General features: G+C 44.2%; 1 protein-coding gene across 1 annotated transcript in view; it reads left to right on the plus strand.

The window, feature by feature from the left end:
- The window catches only part of LOC146799170 (phospholipase B1, membrane-associated-like), a 176,111-nt gene that overhangs the window by 92,088 nt on the left and 66,370 nt on the right, over window positions 1-17,653 (plus strand). The window contains exons 10-11 of the mRNA XM_085626591.1: window positions 11,914-11,979; window positions 15,453-15,544. Of these exons, the coding sequence (XP_085482717.1) occupies window positions 11,914-11,979; window positions 15,453-15,544 (158 nt within the window). The remainder of the gene's footprint in view (window positions 1-11,913; window positions 11,980-15,452; window positions 15,545-17,653) is intronic.

Consider the following 17,653-nt stretch of genomic DNA (forward strand, 5'->3'; position numbering starts at 1 on the left):
ACTGATCTGTACGGCTTTTCCAATCATTTCGAGTTACTTATGTTTTGTTCGGTCTTGATGTCTGACAGGGCGTTTGGAAGTTGGTATTTTCATGACTTTGCCCTGTTTAGAGCAAAAATTATTTGTGGAAAATCAGTAACGTTTGTAACATATTTTTGACAGCAGGCCATAGAATTCGCATTTGGAATTTTAAATTTGGGACTAGAGAATCTAATTAAGGTTTTCTCCAGGCAATGGTTACACAGCACTTAAGAATTGCAAACAGAATATAACAATGTCTCACAAACGACTTCTGAGTGAAGATTGGACTTCGTGGCTTTCCACTGTTGTTCACTGGAATTTATCTTGTACAGGACACCGCTAGCTGGTGAGTTTACTTGTGTTATGGATTATATGCCGATTGGCAACTGAAAACTAGTGAAGCCGTACTTACTCGGTTCTATATTTTATTACATCTAAAGGCTCTCTTCCCGAGTGCCAATCCTGGTTGTGTCATCTATGATCTCTTATTTTCTCTTTTTTCATATAAACATTTTGGGCCTCATTTATGAAAAGTGACGCATCACTGCGTGAAAACAGCAATGCGTCACTTTTCATTGCGCTCTGCTTGCGACATGCTATTTACAGTATGACGCATCATGTCGCAAGGAGTTACTGATACGTCAGTATTTCTGACGTATCTGTAGGCGCAAAAATGACGCATTGCTGTGGTGTGTCACAAAAGTGACGCAACCCCAGCAATGTGTCTTTTCACATGGGGGCAAGCCCCATGTGAAAGGGCCTGCGTCAGTCTTACGCCTGTTGTGTTAGGCAGGCGTAAGATATTGACGCAATGGCGTCCTAGAAGTGACGCAATGAAATAGATTTCACTGCGTCACTTCTACGTGGCTTACTTGCGTGGGAACGCCCCCCTAAATACATGGGGGCAGATTTACAAGTCCCTTGCGCCTCTTTGCGCCGTCATTGCGTCACTTTTTTTTTTTTTTTAAAACCTTTATTTTCAAAAGTCAGGACACAGCTATTCAGCCGACAACCCGGAGGTTCGGCAGCATCGATATATAGCAACAGAGATGCGTCCCCAGTACCGTGAAAGGAGAAGTGCAAAGGTTCAATTTTAATTAAACACAAAAACACACAACAAACCCCAGCAAGGCAAGAACACTGAAAGCCCATGGTGAAGCCCCCCAGGGGAGGCCGGACCCCACTCATCTACCAGTTACAGTACAGTGTAAAGAGGAAGAAGGGGGACAGCAGAGGCCAAAAAAGTCCATAAACCATACTGAGCTGGAAAGAAGGTTAGGAGGAAAGCTGTTCCTCGGGAGGATCCAGATCCGGGGCAAGACATATCCCCCCCTGTATTGATTCCACCGCCCCCAGATGGCGTGCCACTTCCGGGGGCGGCCTCGAGCGCAATAGACCGTCTTCTCCCTTAACATACTCCAGTCCATATTTTCTTTCCACGCGGTCAATGTGGGGGGCCCCGCGGAGCCCCACAATCGCGCGATATCTCTCTTAGCGACCATGTTACCCAGAGTCACCCATTGGGTCTGTGCCTCATCGTGGTCAGTGGGCCCCCAGACATTCAGGAGGCAACACCGCGCTTCCGGCTGCATAGCAATGCCCGTCACCTCCCCCATCACTGCATGGACTCTCCTCCAGAATTCCGTAATGACACCACATTCCCAAATGATATGCAGGAAAGTACCCACCATACCACATCCCCTCCTGCATAGGCCGTCCTCCGAGAATCCCATGTGAACCAGCCTTGGCCCCGTCACATACACTCGATGCAGTATTTTAAGCTGCACCAGCCTCAGACGCGACGGGATCGCGACCTCCTTAGGAGAGGAAACAGCCGACTGCCAATCCTCATCATCCAACTCGAGGCCATCCCTAGTCCACTGGTCCCTCAGCCCCAAAAGCATGTCCGCCCGGACGTTGATCAGTTTCTTATAGATGAGCGAGATCGTGCTCTCGGGCATATGGCCATCAAGGACCCGGTCCTCCAAAGGAGAGGACTCAGGCACCTTCTCACCCTCTACGAGGACTGATCGGAGGGCGTGACGCACCTGAATATATCGGAAATACTCGGAGGGCCCCAGCTCATACTCCGTCTGCAACTCTTCAAAGGACTTCACCTTCCCCTTATTCAGCACATCTCCCACCCTGGAGATGCCGATCAGGTCCCATTTATCAAACCCTTTTGTGTGCCAAAGCCTTCCCAGTCTCTCCGATTCAAACAGCGGGGTAGCGAGGGTGAGCCTATCCTTCCAGCCCAGCGAGTCAGTTGCCATCTTCCACACACGCACTGCCACACCAGTGGGCCCCGTGAGGGACGAGTCTAGGGACCGCGAGTACAACGCCCTGTAGTAGTTACCTCCACGCAGCAACCACCTGTCCATGGCATACCCAGGGCTGAGGACAGGGCCATAAAACCCATGATTAATCGCGCTCAGCTGGGTGGCCCAATAGTACCGTCGGATGTCTGGGAGCGCAATGCCCCCGTCGTACCATGGAAGCGTCAACTTTGCAATAGCTATTCGCGGCCGCCCATCCCAAAGCAACGCTCGTTGGAGGCCTTCTACCTCCCGAAAGTATTTGGCCAGAACCCAGTCCAAAGTATTCTGCAGTGCGTAGAGGAAGCGTAGAAGAGACATCATTTTGAACAGGGCCGCACGCCCAACGAGGGAGAGCGGCAGCCGCCGCCAGCCTTCAACATCCCGCCTCAGGCGTGCCAGGGGGGGGAGCAGGTTCTTCTCATATCGCACAGCAGAGTCCATGGAGATAAAAATCCCCAAATACACGAAGCCCTGCTGAGCGACCTGTATCGAACATGTTCTAGGGATCGGTGGAACCTCGCCACTAAGAACATACAAATACGATTTACTCCAATTGATAACAAGACCCGAGTTCCTACCAAAAGATGCGAGTACGTCACAGACCACTATAAGTGATTTCTTGGGTGAGGCAAGATACAGCAGGATATCATCGGCATAGAGCGAAATACGGTCCTCGTGTTCAGGCGACCATCTAAGGCCCCGTATATCCGGGTGCCAACGTATCCACGCAGCCAGCGGCTCAAGGGCGAGGGCGAACAACAAAGGCGACAGGGGACAACCCTGCCGAGTACCCCTCCCAAGCTGAAACGGAGTCGACGCCCGACCATTCACCACCACACTCGCAAGTGGCCCCTCATACAGCAACCTCACCCAGCTCACAAAACCGTGGCCAAAGCCGAACTTGGTCAGCACGGCCCACAAATATGCCCATTCCACCGTGTCAAAGGCCATCGTGGCGTCAAGAGACGCCACAATAGCTGGTTCACGCAGCGTGCCCGCCCTGGCGATTACACCATGAAGGCGCCGAAGATTTAACGCTGTGTTTCGGTGCGGGATGAAGCCGGATTGATCCGGGTGGACCAAGTCACCGAGTACCCTAATCAATCGGGTCGCCAGGATTTTAGCCAGAATTTTCGGCTCTGCGTTAAGAAGTGAGATAGGCCTATATGAGGCGCACTTATCTCGGGGTTTGCCCTCTTTGTGTATAACCACGATCGTCGCCAGTCGCTGGTCCAACGGGAGGGTCCCACTCCCCCGCGCCTCCACAAACATGGCGCGCAGGTGAGGGGCGACCCTATCCGGAAATAGCTTGTACAGGTCGACCGGCAAGCCATTCGGTCCCGAGGCCTTGCCCGAGTTTAACGCGCGGATAGCCCCCGCCACCTCGTCAACCGTTATGTCACCATCTAGATCGTCCCTATCTATATCGGAGAGACAGGGCAACTCGATATCACGGAGGAGATCACACGAGTCCTCGGGCGGCCTGTCCGACACTGAGGCATAAACCCTACAGAAATAGTCCGAGAAACACTTTACAATCCTCTCAGGTTCCACAATCGCCTCTCCCCTCTCTCCCGTCAACTCTGGCACAACTCTATTGACCCGTTCTTTTTTGTCCAGCCAAGCCAGGAGTTTCCCTGCCTTGTCACCAACATCATACAAACGGCCCTGCTGTTCCCTACTGAGGGTCTTAGCGGCGTTCGTCACCAGGTCCTTATACTCAGCTTGCTTCAAGCAAAGCTCATGCAGTGAGGACTCTGTAACCTCCTCCTCCAGCGCTCCCTCCAGAGCCGCGATCTCCTCCTCAACCTGCAGAACCTCGCCATCTCTCCGCCGCTTGGCAGCTACTACTAGGGAGAGGGCTTCCCCTCGGAGCACGGTCTTAAATGCTTCCCACAGCGACACTGCCGAGTCCACGGATCCCTGATTGTCCTTGAAAATTTTTTCTACTTTCTTTACCAGCGCGCTGCGCATCTTGGGGTCTCGGAAATACCACGGGTTGATAGGGGCCACCCTTCCTCCACCCTCCCTACCTAGATCCAGCCGGATCCACACTGGCGAATGGTCAGATATACCACGCGCCATGTGCCTCGCCTCGGAGACCAATGAGGCATGCGCAGCCAGAGTGAGTAGGTAATCAATCCTGGAAAGACTACCATGTGCCCCGGAGTGGAACGTGTATTGGCTCTGTGTGGGGTGCCGGAGCCTCCAGCAGTCTATCAGGCCAAGCGTGTCTAGGAAGTCTGGAAGCCACTTCTGAGCCCCCCCTGTGTCTCTGGGCGGGTATCTATCCAGCAGGCCGGAGCCAACAGCGTTGAAATCACCTCCCACCACAAGCATACCCCCCGGGAGATCTAGCAGGGCCCTACCCAGATCTGTGAACGTGGAGGCCTGCAGGGCCGGCGGGACATAAACCGAAACTAAAACCAAAGCTCTTCCTTCCCACCGCCCCGCCACCGCCACAAACCTCCCCCTATCATCAACAATGGTGGAGTCCACCTCAAATGGTAGCGAGGCTCTGACTAGGATGCCCACACCCCTGGACCCAGAGGAGAATCCCGAATGTGCTATGAATTTATAACCCTTCCTATTCAGAGCGTAGCACGTATTACCTATAAGATGCGTCTCCTGCAGCAGGGCAACATCCGGCATTGACCGTTTCAAGAATTGCAAAACAATCCCACGCTTAATGGGATCCCCCAAACCATTAACATTCCAGCTTATAACACTTAAACCCCTACCCCCCATCCTCAAACGTAAAGAGGCCCACCCCACACCCGAAGAGCCACCATGGAACAGTCCTGGAAAGAATCACCATGCCTTGCAGAAATAAACCCCCCAACAACACAGTAAAATCTACAAGATTTCACTGCGTCACTTTTAGGATGCCACTGCGTCAAAACCTTACGCCTGCTTGAGGCAGGCGTAAGGAGTGACGCAGTGTAGTGGGAATAGGCCACAAAATGCATTGCTGGAGTTGCGTCATGCTTGCGACACAACTCCAGCAATGCGTAACTTTTGCCCCAACAGATGCGTCAGAATTTCTGACGGATCTGTCAATCCTTCCGCCATTGTGCTCCGTATTGTAAATACGGTGCATCCATGGTGGCGCAAGCATTTTTTAGGGTGGCGCAAGGAAAGTGACGCATCTCTATAGATGCGTCACTTTCTTGTAAACCTGCCCCATTATACCTGACGTAGGTATAATGTAGAGCAGGGGGTTGCAAAATGACGCATCTACTTAGATGCGTCACTTTGTAAATAGGATGCAAGAGGGGGCATGTTTTACGCTGCCGTTGCTTCACAAAAAGTGACGCAACAGCAGCGCAAAAATGACGCAAGGCCTCATAAATAAGGCCCCTTATTTCGATTTAACGTTCGTTACACCTTTTCATACAGGACACTTTATTCTATTGGTATAGCCTCACAGTGCTGTCCGTAGACATGCAGAAAAGAGCAGAGATACATAATATTGGTTACATCTGTACGTTTATGACAAAAGTATTTTTTGTCATAAACGTAAGTTATGGCAGAAAATTTACATCCACGCCAGTCAGGACTTAAACAGCATTCATGTTAGGCATGGATGCATGGACTGCTGTGAATTTCTGTGCGAAAGTGTAGTAAATTCCATTCAAGTGGTGGGATGTGAACACTCCAAAGTATAACTTCCTTTGCAAGTTTGAGTGCACCCCAAAAATGTGCATTTGTGGACATTTCCAAACTGTGTTCGGAGCTGCTCTTATCATAGAACTGTTTGGAGATTTACTCCAGGCAAGGGATGGGGAGGACTCCCATTCCAGAATGGGAGGAAGGAACGGATCCCTTCCACACTTGCAGAGGATATACAGGAAGAGTCTTGTCCACGGGGTAAAAAGTTTTCCAGCAGAGAGCAGAAAGGGGCATATGCACAGAAAGCTTCATTCTCCCTGTGAAGAATTCCAGGCTATGTGGAACTACATACAGAGGGACATTCCCAGAACTACGCCTGAAAAGGGGTGTCTGGCACGGCTTGTGGGCATGCTATGAAGGAAAGTTTTTAATAGAAAGGAAAAACAATTAAAGCACATTCAATCAGACATGTAAATCTCCACCCTTGTGTTTACTTGTTTGCTGTGAATAGGTCCTGAAATCTATAACACTAGCCTAAACTACATTTTATATTACCTTATGCAACCTAAATTAAAGCTTATCTTTTTTTTAGGTCTCGCCTGACCCAGCGCCTGCGCTGGTCTGGCGAGACTTATTGAGAGGGCTCCAAAAAGTGCTACCAGGCCAGCCTAGAGCTACAGTGCATGTGCGCGGGCACGCGCGCCGTGCTTTACCGCTATTACTTTCACTTTCGCTTCCGCTTTAATGTTTGATCGCGATCACTTTCGCGGCCGCTTGGTATAGCCAATAGGTCTCGCTTTTGGGACCTTATAAGTATTTAGTTATGCAACTGTTGCATGGCTAAATACTTATAAGGTCCCAAAGGCGAGACCTATTGGCTATGCCAATGCTTGTCCATTATTGCAAGCTTTTGAAAAGCCTATAGGTCTGGCGTTGGCCTCCAGCGATTTGGCTTTGGTAATTCTTGTTTTGTTCTGTCATGGTTTTTACAAACCTTTGTTGTTGGGGAAGCTGCCGGGCTCCATCAACCTAAAAATATAAATGATTTGCTATAAGCTAAAATATGTTTTGATCTCAAATAAGCACATTTTAGTGCAGAAATTCCTGGCATTGTAGGGAACTAACTTGTGTGTGGATGTTTTCCTTGTGACAGGACAGCATGCTATATTAAAGAGTGAATTCAGCCTATGACTGAAGTAGGCTGACCCATTGTCCCATACCGCATGCTGGTGTGGGTGGAAGAAAAATGTTAGTGACACAACAACAGACTAATGGATGAAGACTGGCTGAAAAAACCCTATAAGTAAAGGTTATGCAAATAATTTTAGTAAAATTAAAAGGTGTTGGCGGACACCATGCTTAAAAATGTCTGGGGGGGCTTGACTGCCAGCGTCATGCATTTGATAATTATTTTTCATATTATTTTGGTAATCCTTTGTCAGAAACAGAGAGGGTTTAAAAACGAGATAAATAGAGAGCCTTGCAAAGACAGATGGAATAAGAGGGTTGCATTGATAGGTAGATTGTAATTAGGGCTCCTGGTTTTATGGTATTTATTTTTTTGACATTTCCGTCTGTATTTATCCATGTTTATTTTTTGTCAACTTTATCTGTATTTATCCATATTTATTATGGGTTTTGTAAAAAAAATAAAGCTGAAACTGGTATATTTCCACATTTATTTAACCAATAAATATGCAGTCATGCTTGAATGCCTGCCAGGTTTCAGCGATATGAACACCCACAGAAGATAAATCAATGCACTTATATGAACATATGCACATTTCGGAATCAGCCTTGTGCATATCTACTGCTGTTTAAGCCTTTATACTAAAATTCCTTTCTTTTTTAACCCCCTTTCCTCTCAGTCCACACAGTTATTGGCCTGGTAGACATGGCAGAGTATATTTAGAATCACTCACAAAGCACACCATTTCCGTTTTTATCCACAGCTAAAAATAAATACAGACAAGAAAATACATTGTTTTCTGTCTGTATTTATCTGTAAAAATCTGTAAAAACTGAAAACAGGGAGCCTTGATTGTAATGCATTGATAGAGAGACAGTTTCATAGATAGAAATGGTTGCATAGATATAAAGAGAATTGAATTCGGCATACATAAAGAAGGTTATGTAGAGAGGGTTGCTTAGATAGATAGATAGAGAGAGAGAGGGAGAGAGAGAGAGAGTGAGAGATAGATAGATAGATTGTTTTATAAGTATAACTTAGTCCTCAATTAAAATAAATACCAGCCTGACATACAGGAGGGTAGTTGTGTGCATACTAAAAAGTAGAAAACTTTATAACTTTATAAAGAACAGTTTTAAGTGGACACAATCTCATCTGAAATAGCAGCAGTCAGTCAAATATAAGCTACTCCATAACGAAACTACAACAGCATTAGTATTAGCAGGAGACAGGTACTGATGTTTGGAATGTGTCTTGTGCTGGCATAAAAAATGACTGGTAAAAATCTCCTTGCTATAACTTGAGGCTCTAAACAAAAAGACATTAAAGTAATATTAAAGTAAAAACAAAAACACTGGCACTGAAGGAAACTATGTTCTGTTAGCATATGCTCCTTGTGAAAAAGCAAAATGCAGTCACTCAAACTGAAGTTAACCAAAGGCTGAAGTAGGCTGGCCCATTACCCCATGCTGTAGGGGATGGAAGCAAAAGGTCAACAACACAACAACAGACCTCTGTTTGAAGAGAGCTGGCTCAAAGCCCCTTTAAGTAAGAATATTGTACATATAATTCAAGTAAAATCAAAAGGGCCTGGCTGTCGCCAGCTCAAACAAAAAGAGGTGTAATGCAAGCATCATGAAACACAGAAAACACTGCACAATCAAACAGTTGTTCGGCCATCAAGTATTGCTATCGCAAAACCTTGTGTTCAAGCTCTGTTCCACAGCGCCACAGGAACATTAACAAAAAATCCTCTAAGTCATGCAAGTGTTCCGCACTGCGCACAGCACTATTTTCATTAGGGGCAAGTAAATATGTACCATAAACCAAATTATCTCTAGATTGTTAGGCATAGTGGTCCAGAGTTTTAATGAGACTCTTCTCTGTAAATCTAGTGAAAATGTATTTGAGGAATGTGAAGTGAGTCTGGAATGTGATTCAGTTGTACGATGGAATCACGCATGCAATTAAAATGCATGCTTTTACAACCAAAATGTAAGTATTTGCCAGGTAAGTTTAATGCTATATATATATATATTATATATATTTTTTTTAAAACAGGTGTTCACCGCCGCCGCTCTGTCTCGTCCCGGGTGCTGGAGCTCCTGCGGTGGTGAGCCGCTAAATACGCATGCAGAAAGGCCACGATATCCAAGGTGCCAAAGAGTGGAGAGCACACACGGAAGTCTATTCAAGCAAAGTGTTTTATTGGGCAGACCCCCTGCACTGACAGACGCATTTCGGTTATGACATAGAGGAAGGAGCAAGCAGAAACACGCCTGTCAGTGCAGGGATTCTGCACAATAAAGCACTTGGCTTGAACAGACTTCTGTGTGTGCTCTCCACTCTTTGGTGCCTTGGATATCGTGGCCTTTGTGCGTGCATATATATATATATTTATATAATTGATAAAGGCTGCTGCACAGCCGATACGCGTCTCTCCGGTCGCAGGGTCGAGGGAGACCCGAGGAAATAAAGAAGCCCTATACCCAACAGCCTTGAGTGCGTGCCTTTCTTCCCTTGTGGAACAGGATTGCTTGTTGCTTGGTTATATATATATATATATATATATATATATATATATATATATATATATATATATATATATATATACGTATAACAAGAGTGACAAGGGTCTCGAAATGCATCGGCATAGTGGATCAAATTGAGGAAGAGCCATATGGTGGCTCATCACAGCCTGAGGGAAATATAAAGTAAAACGTTAACCCTGGTTGTTTTCATTTTTTCTCCCAATCCTGGGCATCCTTCTTCTATGATGAAAGGAATGTAATTGGAAGAGTTTGCATTGTTTCGTGAATTAAGATTGGTGTACACAAAAAGATTTTTTTGTTTCACATTTATGCTTAATGTATATACATGCTGTTGTTTGTATTTGTATTGTATATCTACCCTTAAATGAATAAGTGTTTGTCTTGTTTCAGACTATTTAAAAAAAAAAAAAAAAAGATTTGTAAAAGAAAATATCAAAAGGTTAAATAAATAACCAGATCTATTTGAATTGATTCCAAGCGATCACTGCTTTAACTGGCAAGCAGTTAAATCAAGAAGTGGCCGGGTACATTGTTGTGCTCTCCTTTTAGAAAGTGGACATTTCTTACTTTCTTTACTGCTCTGTGCACCTTGCAGCCTGTCTCAAATACACATCTGAGATGGGTGCCAGCTACACTTTGTGCATTCCCTCTAGACAGCCACAAACACGGGAAGGGTGGGTGTGACAGAGAACTCATCTGCATTCAACTACACTCTGATAGCTCTTCCTGGGCTGGAAGAGAGGGAGAGAGATGACACTTACACCTGAATATCAATGTCCTGTGTCCCACACAAAGGACTGATTACCCCCAACAGATAGCATGGCAGACAGGACTGGGATGAACGGGCAGCTGTGCACTTTGAGTGCATGCTTTGAAGTCACCCCCAATTCAAAGGCACATTTGGGTATAAGTACTGAGGCTCTGACTCTACCAAGACAGTACACTACTGGACCTGTCAATAACTCTGCCAGGAGTAAAGACTGCTGTGCTACAAGGATTGCCACTTTGCCTGACAGCTACTCTGAAAGAATTGCTTTCTGTTGTGCTGAACTGCCCTGCTGCCTGCTGATCTCTGCCTTGCTGAGGACAAGGACTTCGCCCATCTCACCCAGAGTGACTCCAAGGGCTTGCTGGCTTGCCCCCTGTTCTGAAGTCTCAGGGCCATCAAAGACTTCCTTCAGCTCTTCAACAACACTAGGACTCTGCAATCTGGGTGTCAAGCCCTGGCAAGTGTTTCCAATCCAGTCCTGTGCCCTTAAATGGTGGTTTGTGCTATCCATAAAAACGGACACATCTATGACTTTGCGGCAATTGGAACTGACTCATTGCCCTTCGACGCCGGCGTAGCAGCTGCCTGCCGACATTGCTTCAACAGCCTGCATGGTATAAAGATGATAGACTGCGTGGCTCCATGATGATGCATAGTAAAGGGGTTCTATGGCGAAGCCTTCCTCGACTGCGTGACTTGGAAGTGACGCATCACCTGCATCCACGGGATCGACAATGCTGCATCACCTCCTCTGCTCCTCGTATCAAGTCCTTGACTTCGACGCTTGCTCCATCTAAGGTACTTTGTCAGCGGGACCTGCGTGAGTTCTGTAGCTGGCCTGCCCTCCATCACAATTGGCCTAAAATTGGATGTACCCCGGTCTAGCGCGATCTCAAGTAACCCATAAGCACTGATTGACTCTAAGCACTACTTTTTGATTTATTCTTTAAAACTTCGTAACTCCGGTTCTACTTATTAGATTTTGTTGTTTTGGTCTTGTTTTACTCATACAAATATAATCTATTTTTCTAACCCTTTGTGAAGTATTTTTGTGGTGTTTTCATTGTATTACTGTGTGTGTGTTGCACAAATCCTTCACACATTGCCTCTTTACATTAGCCTGACTAATCTGTGCCAAGCTAACAGAAAGTGAGCACAGGTTATCTCATAGTGTATACCTTGCTTACCCTGACTAGGATTGGACCCAATTTTTAACACACTACCATTATGTACCAAGTTTATCACTATAAACAGGAACAAATATTAAATAAGATTGAAGCATGCTTAAAATGTAGAGAAGGGATGCTTCCCAAGAATTAATATACATTTCCTATGATGTTTCTCCTAAAAATTGCAAAAATACTCTAAATGGTCACAGTCTCGAGATTTGCAATTGCCATTAATTTTTTTGTCAGATGTAAATCTAACAGGTTTTATTTTTTTCTCCTTCAGACTCTTTTTTCTGCAGAGAGTTTCATTGCCAATCTGACGCTTTCCCTGGACATGCTGCATCAGGAGGTAGGCTAAATAAGAAATAAAAAATGTTTTAATGGGGATCATTCGAATCAAAATCTGTCCGCACTGTCATGTGTTGACTCTATTAGGACCCCGCCGCTTACCTTCAATGTATCATTCTGGTGGCTTATACAGTCAGTAATTACTGAAATTAGGAAAATACTGTAATCAGTATCATAGCAACCTGGAATGTGCCGCAATGCAAGTAATGAAAAATTGCCTAACTCGTTGCATGCCCATATATTGTCCAGCTATGTTAATCTACCAGCTTACATGCAATAGAGCTTCTTGAAAAATATGGTGTGTTAAATCTATTGGAATGTCACGAGGGAAGCTTCTGTATTTCATAGAGGAAGGTTTATTCATTTCTCTGAGGGTGCTTGTGTTTCTCAACCTTTGTGGTGGCTCATCTAATAGGACCTTTAGGCTTTGGTCATCCTTTTTTCCATTTGCCAAACCAAGGCCCAGATTTACAAAAGTTACATGCAAGGCAGTGTAGCACCGTAAAATGCTCCACTGGTTTGGATTTCATAACAAGAAGAGAGCACCATAAATACAGTGATATGGCACTCTCCCCTTCTCTCCATAGCGCCGGTGCAGAATTTTGCCATCGAGCACCATGCACACACCTTTGCTCCATAGTGTAAGGATGTGTGTGTGAGTTTAGCATAGCTTTTGTACTGAAAGGGTATCTTTCCAGTTCAAAATACGACTAGACAAGTTTTAAAACTTTTTCTACTTTGTAGGAGTGCTGTACCGTGCAGCACATATGCAAAGTTGGAAAAAAGGAGAAATGAAAACCTTCCTCCTTCTAACGCCTGCTCTCCAGCAGTGTTATTTTTGGCGCAAAACCATGTTAGTATATATGATTTAGCCTAAACAATCATGGGTGGTTGCATGGGAAAGCCCATGGACCACCCATGTAATGCCCCATTGACACTAAGTAACGCAAAGCAGCATGTCACGCTGGTTTGCGTTACTTTTTCTTACAAACCAAAGCACATACCAATTTGCGTTTGTTTGTAACTCCCCAAAAAGTTTTTGCACCGGGCAGGAGTTAAAAATGTAATGCAAACCTGAAACAAAACAATTGTAAATCTCGGCTCAAAAGTGTAAAGCTGTACAGCACCTAGCTTCATATTTACGAGTTGCAGTAGAAAAAATGTACAAACTGCCCATGTCTCCCATGACCAGGTCACCAAGCTAGGAGACACAGACATGCAGTTTATGTATTTAGAGTACTAACAGGTAGTGCTTTTTTTAGAGAAGGCATGCCTGTAAATGGGCTCACAGCTGTATAATAGAGGATTGTCTACAAGTGTTTTTCAATAGTGGCATGTCCTCTATATGGCAGGGCCCAATGAAACTATGCGCTGTCAATTACACTATGTATGCAATTTTGGGTTAATGTAATGCAGAAGCTATACAGACTAGGGAGGCACAAGGAGCATCAGAGGCTAGGGAATGCAGCCTGGTGAAGGAGCTTAAGCGTCATCAGTACAGGAGATCAGTAAAATGCAAGATAAAAAAAACACAGAAGAAATCTTGAATGCTGTATTCATATTTATGCTTATCTATTTTTTCTGACGGACAGACAGACAGATAGATAGATAGATAGATAGATAGATAGATAGATACAGAGATAGATACAGAGATAGATACAGAGATAGATACAGAGATAGATACAGAGATAGATACCACAGTGGCGGTCCCCACTGCATACTTATACATGATAATATACAACAAAAATCACAGAGAGGCAACATAAGTGTTTTAAAATGCACAAATGCAAAACAAGAGAATCAATCCGGACTCTTCAGTGATGTTATATCTTATCCTTTAATGGATACTCAAACCACACACGATGTAAGGCGATGAGATAAAGCAGCCAAAGTGCAGCCAATGCATTTCACCCTGAATAGGGCTTCCTCAGGGCAGTAATTAAGTACTCCAATCTAGAAGGTTATCGGGAATGTACCCAGATTGTTATATCGGCCAAAATTATTTTAAATTAATGCAGTTTTGTTCCTCAAATGAAATCACTCCCAATAACACGCTTTGGTTTGTACCCAAATTGTCTTAACATCCGCAATTGCTCAAAACGATGAAGTTGAATTTCAGGATACACGGTCAAATCCAGTTCATGGTCTTTATATTCAAACAGACTGTCAAGTGCTCACTATGATGGGTGAGGCATCTATGGTTTTTCCATTACGATAGAAGTCACTCCATAGATACTCCTCGGAGGACGCAGTATCTTTCAACCCGCCGCCGAACTAAAAGTCAGTTTGGCGGTGGGTTGAAAGATACCGCGTCCTCCGAGGAGTATCTATGGAGTGACTTCTATCGTAATGGAAAAATCATAGATGCCTCACCCATCATAGTGACCACTTGACAGTCTGTTTGAATATAAAGACCATGAACTGGATTTGACGGTGTATCCTGAAATTCAACTTCATTGTTTTGAGCAATTGGGGATGTTATGAAAATTTGGGTACAAACCAAAGTGTGTTGTTGTGAGTGATTTCATTTGAGGGACGAAACTTCATTAATTTGAAGTAATTTTGGCCAATATAACAATCTGGGTACATTCTCGTTAACCTTCTAGATTGGAGTACTTAATTTCCGCCCTGAGGAAGCCCTATTCAGAGCAAAACTCGTTGGCTGCACTTTGTCTGCATTATCTCATCGCCTTACGTCATGTGTGGTTCGAGTATCCATTAAAGGATCAGATATAACATCACTGAAGAGTCTGGATTGATTCTCTTGTTTTGCATTTGTGCATTTTAAAACACTTACATTGCCTCTTTGTGCTTTTTTTTAAAATATATTATAGTGGTGTGGTCCTTCGGCAGTGGACCAGGGAGGTGAGCAACAGTGACTCTGTGCAACTTTGGAAACATTGTATAGCTAGGTAGTGTGGCTTTAATTATCCCTTACTGCCATCTTTTTCATTTTTTGAGTACTTATACATCAGTTAGAGTTTCCATACGAAAATAGTTTTTTTTTTGCTAAATCTTCACAAAACCTTCCAAAAAGAAGCTCCTCCTCCTCATCTCTTCCCTCAAACATTTTGGGGTAATCTGTCAAGTAGTGGCTGAGAAAAAGTGAAGTCCCAAAACACTTTTCCCCCTTGCATTTTCCATAGGAAAAATTAGACAACAGTACAGTGTTGGCATATCGAAATGAGCTATTATAGACTGACAATATCTTAGAAAAGAGTTATTGCATGGTTACAGTTATAGTATAAGAATTTGTATCTGCTGAACTAGAAAAAGACAGTCATCACCTCCTAGTAAGTTAAACATACACAGTGAAAGGAAGGAGTCCAAATGAAATGTCGATTGATGTTCCATGTGGCGTGTTAGTGTCATTCATGATTATTTGGGCTATTTTTTTCTGGGAAACATCATCTAGAGTTTTTTTACATGAGGTTTTTACATGTTTTAATATATTTTCCATGTAATCTATTTTAGGTACCAAGGGCCATTGTCAATGTGGTTCAACTGTTTAAGCTTGAAGGTCTCCGACAAGTCAATGATGGGTCCTTTGGATGTTTGCTTCAAAAGTAAGTTAATTGTTTCATTTAAATACAAGCGCTAACCCAGGTTCTACCGTAATCTTAATGTGTGTGTATGTAACACATGGTGTAACTAACAATCATAATAACACAAATTGCTTACAAATAATTCTACTATAAATGTTAATCACATCCAATATAGGAAAATAAAGGATTACATCTAGATAATTTTGTTCAGTTATGTTCGAATGCTTTAAATTGAATTGGTAGACTTTAGAAAAGGGATTCCTGGCTAGCTGAGGAATGCAACCAGTCCAGGCAGGAACCACCACTCTAGTCAGGGTAAGCCAGATACACAATAAGATAACCTGCGTTCACCCTCTGGTAGCTTGTGACAGAGCAGCTAGGCTTATATACAAATGCAATATATAAAGTATTTGTGCAAAACACACACACATTAACACAATGAATACACCACAAAATGACCTCACACTGGTTTAGAAAAATAGAGAATATGTATTTGTGCAAAATAAGACCAAAATGGCAAAAATCCAATCAGTAGAATTGGAGATTTGAATTTTTAAAGATTAAATGCAAAAAAAGTGCTTAGAAGCCAATAGTGGTCTACAGGATACTTGAGGTTGCGAGAGACCGGTGCAAATCCAAAGTTCAGGCCGACCGCAATCAACAGCAGGCTGGCTACAGGACCCAGACACGTCCCGCTGAAGAAATACCACGGATGGAGCTTTGGTCAACGTTGAGAGTCTACTGTGTTGTCGTCAAGCTGCACAAAGGGGGTCCCATATCGTCGTTGAGCTCTGTTAACATGAATGTAATGTGTTGTTGTCGAGCCATGCAAGCTGTGGAACCTCTGTCATCGGGCAGCCTCTATGTTGAAGGGTGATCTGTCATTTTTGCTGAAAACAGCTGCAGAACCCACTTTTGAATCCCAGAGCTTGGAGGCTGCACCTCAGTCAAGGGAAGGACTCACAGAAGGCAGAGTACAGCAGCACTAGCAGAATTGTAGGACGTCTTTTGGGTTCCTGAGACTTCAGAAAACAGGAGGCAAGCCAGTAAGCCCTTGGAGATCACTTGGAGGGAAGGCATAGTCTTTCCAGCAGTTGAGGAGAAGCAGGTAGCAGGACAACTAGCAGTAAAGCAGTCCTTCCAGAAAACCAGTCCAGTTGAGTCCTTTAAGAAGCAGAGCAGTCCTTCTGACAAAGGTTCAGTTCAAGATCCAGAAGTGTCTGATTTTAGGGGGTCAGAGAACCAGTACTTATACCCAAAAGTGCCTTTGATGTAGGGGGTGACTTTAGAAGATCTCTCTGAAATGCACAAGGATCCCTTTCAACCCATTTCTGTCTGCCAGGCTACCTGCGGGGGGCTAAATCAGTGCTTTGTGTGTGGACAGGACACTACCTATCGAAGTGTAAGCGTTAGCTACTCCCATTCCTTCCTGCCCAGGAAGTCTCATCAGAATGCAGATGAATGCAGATGAATACAGATGAGTGCTCAGAATGCAGATGAGCCTTATCTTCTTGTATTTGTGGCTGTCTAAATGGAATGCACAAAGTGTAGCTGTCACCCAACCCAGACATATATTGGAGACAGACTGTCAGGCACGAACAGCAGCAAGTAAAGAGAGATGTCCACTTTCTAAAAGTGGCATTTCTAAAACAGTAATGCTAAATCCAAATTCACCAGTAAGGAGGATTTAACATTCCATTCCAAACATATCAAACAAGGAAAAGCTACTCCTCTCTGATCAATAATTACAGGTTAGAAGTGCAAGGAATGTCTAATACTGGCCCATGAGAGAAGTAAGTTTCACAGTAGTGAAAAAACTAAATAGGTTGTTTGTCACCACCAGGACATGCAAAACATAAAAGGTACATTTCCAACTTTTACTTACATAGCACCCTGCCCTTAGGGTTCCTTAGGGCCTACCTTAAGGGGACTTATTTGTAATAAAAGACAGACCCCCCCCCCAGGGTATTTTGGCATAGATTTGCAAATTTAGTGGCACAAAAATGGAAATGTAGAGGCACAAAAATGGAAATTTTGCGGCATTTTTGCAGCACTTTATTTTACTCTTAATCATTCCTTTTCAGCCTTAAATCAATGTAAAATGATTTATCAGAGTATTTAACTTTGAAA

The sequence above is a fragment of the Triturus cristatus genome, chromosome 9 (genome assembly GCF_964204655.1).
Source record: "Triturus cristatus chromosome 9, aTriCri1.1, whole genome shotgun sequence".
Taxonomy (NCBI): domain Eukaryota; kingdom Metazoa; phylum Chordata; class Amphibia; order Caudata; family Salamandridae; genus Triturus; species Triturus cristatus.